The following is a 2499-nucleotide window of genomic DNA, read 5'->3' on the forward strand; positions in this document are numbered from 1 at the left end:
TAATACTGTAATAAATAAATTTTAAGTTTGCATGCATTTGCTCGCGCCGTATACGCTCCTGGGACCCCTGCTCACGGTGCTGCGTTGGATACCGAAGTCTTCTCTAGGCTACGCACGCTGCCGCACGCTGCACGCACCGCCGTGGGCAGCCTCGGGCAGCCGGGGGCCGGCCTCGCCACGGCATGGAGCCATGTGCACCGGCAGCCGCACCGGGCGGCAGCCGGGCGGCAGCCTCCTTGGGCGATGGGAACTGGGGCCGGACGGCGGCTCGCCGATCGGAGGATGCATGCGATGAGAAGAGGCACCCGGGGAAGGGAAGAGATTCGGCAAACATTAAACATCGCCACTGTTAAAGAATGAGATGAAATATCTTGTCACATCGTTTAGTGGAGTTTTGTTGACCGTCAGCTTTGACCCCATTTTTGACAGTTCACGGGAAAGGCCCGGTGCGCGAGGCTTTTTGTGGTGTTCCGCGAGCAGTCCAAAGTCCCCATCTTGTTCACTCTGAGATTAACCCGAAAGTACGTACGCCCGTTATTCGCCTGTCAGCCTCTGCACTGTGCAAGCTCCCTTAGCGCCTGCTAGGTAGGCAGCATCTTCGATGCAGCGCATACGTGTAATGCGGGATGGCCTATCCCGAGTTTCGCAGGCGGCAAAGCTTCCGTAATGTGCAGAATGAATGCCAGGAAAACGGGCCGTACTTTCTGGACGACCCATTTCGTAAAACCGCTCGTCTGGCTGGATGCTGGTGTCCCCTGGGCCTGGACAAGGCGTGCTATTGGGGTAGGTCGAGGTCGGGTAGGTCATTGGCGTACGGATCAACACGGCTACCGGACTCCCCGCGGCGTGCGTGTGCCTGTGGCGGCGTGTCGATGAGCTGGCTAATGAGTACCGTGAGTGTGAGTGCGAGGTTGAGTTGCCTGGCGTCGCTCGGGCGGTGGTGCTGACCTTGAATCGGAGAGGACCGACGGGCGGCGCGGCGAACGGAATCCCTCGGAAAGCGGCGAACTTGATCCCCGTCCCGGCCGCGCCGAGGACCCACACCCCGCGCAGCACGCCCTGCTCGGCGCGCACCTCGGGGCCGTCCTCGCTCCTCCTGCGGGACACAAAGAGCGTTACCGTCACCACCACCACCGGCACACTGCCGAAAACACTTTCAAATCAAAAGAGCTTCGCGCGGCGCTGATGTTACGTTTCCCTCACCACATGCCCCCTCATTGTACGCCACTACTTTCACACCGTCAAAGTCTCAGAGAGTCACCCCTTGTGAGAAATTTACATCAAAATGACATCGTTCCGACGGCGTCGATTCCACCTCTTTGGGCATTGTTTCGATGTCGATTCAGCTGCCGCTTGCCACAGAAAACGTAAGCTTTTCAACGGTACCATCACATCGACAATTACGCCCTTAGCTTACCCCCCACAACGTCATGGGCACGTCGCTAACAACGCTTTACGCCTCGACCGTTACCGCGTCGCCATCCCTCACCCGGCACTGCCGTCGGCCGTCGCGCGAACCCCACGGACAACGGCCCTCTGTTGCGGGGGTGGTTGACCCGCAGTGGAAGCGCACCGCGGAAAGTCCCCCCGCCCCACTTGTTTAACTCTTTCACTCACTCTCACACACACTCACACACGCACACTACAAACACGTATGGCACGCACACTGTCGCACGGAGAAAATGACCCTTTATAGCCCCCTTAAGACTGCGGCGGATGAGGCGGGATGAGGCGGTCTACGGCGGTGTCCGGGGGAGGGGGGGGGCGAACTCCCGCTCACACAGATAGACGGAGGGGTTGGTGTTGGAGCACTACGTACAGGTCGTGCGCGTGGACCTGCGGGTAGGCAGCGGCGGCCAGCGGCAGCAGCAGCTGCAGCAGGACGGCGGCCAGGAGCAGAGGTGACAGCAGGCGCGCGGCAGCGGGGCACCTGCGGGGCGTGCACGCGCACGCGCACCTGCAGGTGCAGCCGTCGCCACCCATGGCGGCCGCGTGCATCTGCAGCTGTCAGTCCACGGTGTCGGTCGCGGTGCTCCGCGGGTCCGTATTCGTGGCCTCCACGACGCGGTGCTCTGACGCGGTGCTCGGGCCCAGGGTGAGGTGCGCCCGTGCCTGGCGGCGCCTGCGGACTGGACTGGCCCGGGCTGTCCGTCGAGCCGCGCGTCGCATGGCCGCGGGCCGCGTCCGAGTCCGAGCTGCGCGGGAGCCAAGCCGCGGAGCCCACGGCGGCCGACAAAGCGAGCGAGCGGGCGAGCGTTTCGGACCGCTTACCCCGGTGGTACGTGTACGTGAGAGAGAGCGTGCATGTGTGTATGTGTGTGTCTGTGTATTTTGCGCGCCGGGACGCTTCCGCGGGGCCTCGTACTATCGCTGTCCTTGTCTGCCCCTGGTTTGCGCGTGTGGGTGCGAGAGGGACACGTGAGGCAGGGGGGGGGGGGGGTCCACACGCAGAGCAGTGGGTACCGCCCAGCCCATGAGTCTCGGTACGGTGACGTCACG

General features: G+C 62.7%; 1 protein-coding gene across 1 annotated transcript in view; it reads right to left on the reverse strand.

The window, feature by feature from the left end:
• The window catches only part of LOC113205166 (juvenile hormone esterase), a 6346-nt gene extending 4177 nt beyond the window's left edge, over positions 1-2169 (reverse strand). Inside the window, exons 1-2 of the mRNA XM_026420675.2 lie at positions 1820-2169; positions 949-1096 (exon numbers count right to left, since the gene is read on the reverse strand). Of these exons, the coding sequence (XP_026276460.1) occupies positions 949-1096; positions 1820-1998 (327 nt within the window). The 5' untranslated portion in view covers positions 1999-2169. The remainder of the gene's footprint in view (positions 1-948; positions 1097-1819) is intronic.
• Positions 2170-2499: the final 330 nt, after the last annotated feature.

Source organism: Frankliniella occidentalis, unplaced genomic scaffold, assembly GCF_000697945.3.
Source record: "Frankliniella occidentalis isolate FOCC.00 unplaced genomic scaffold, Focc_3.1 Scaffold4027, whole genome shotgun sequence".
Classification (NCBI taxonomy): Eukaryota; Metazoa; Arthropoda; class Insecta; order Thysanoptera; family Thripidae; genus Frankliniella; species Frankliniella occidentalis.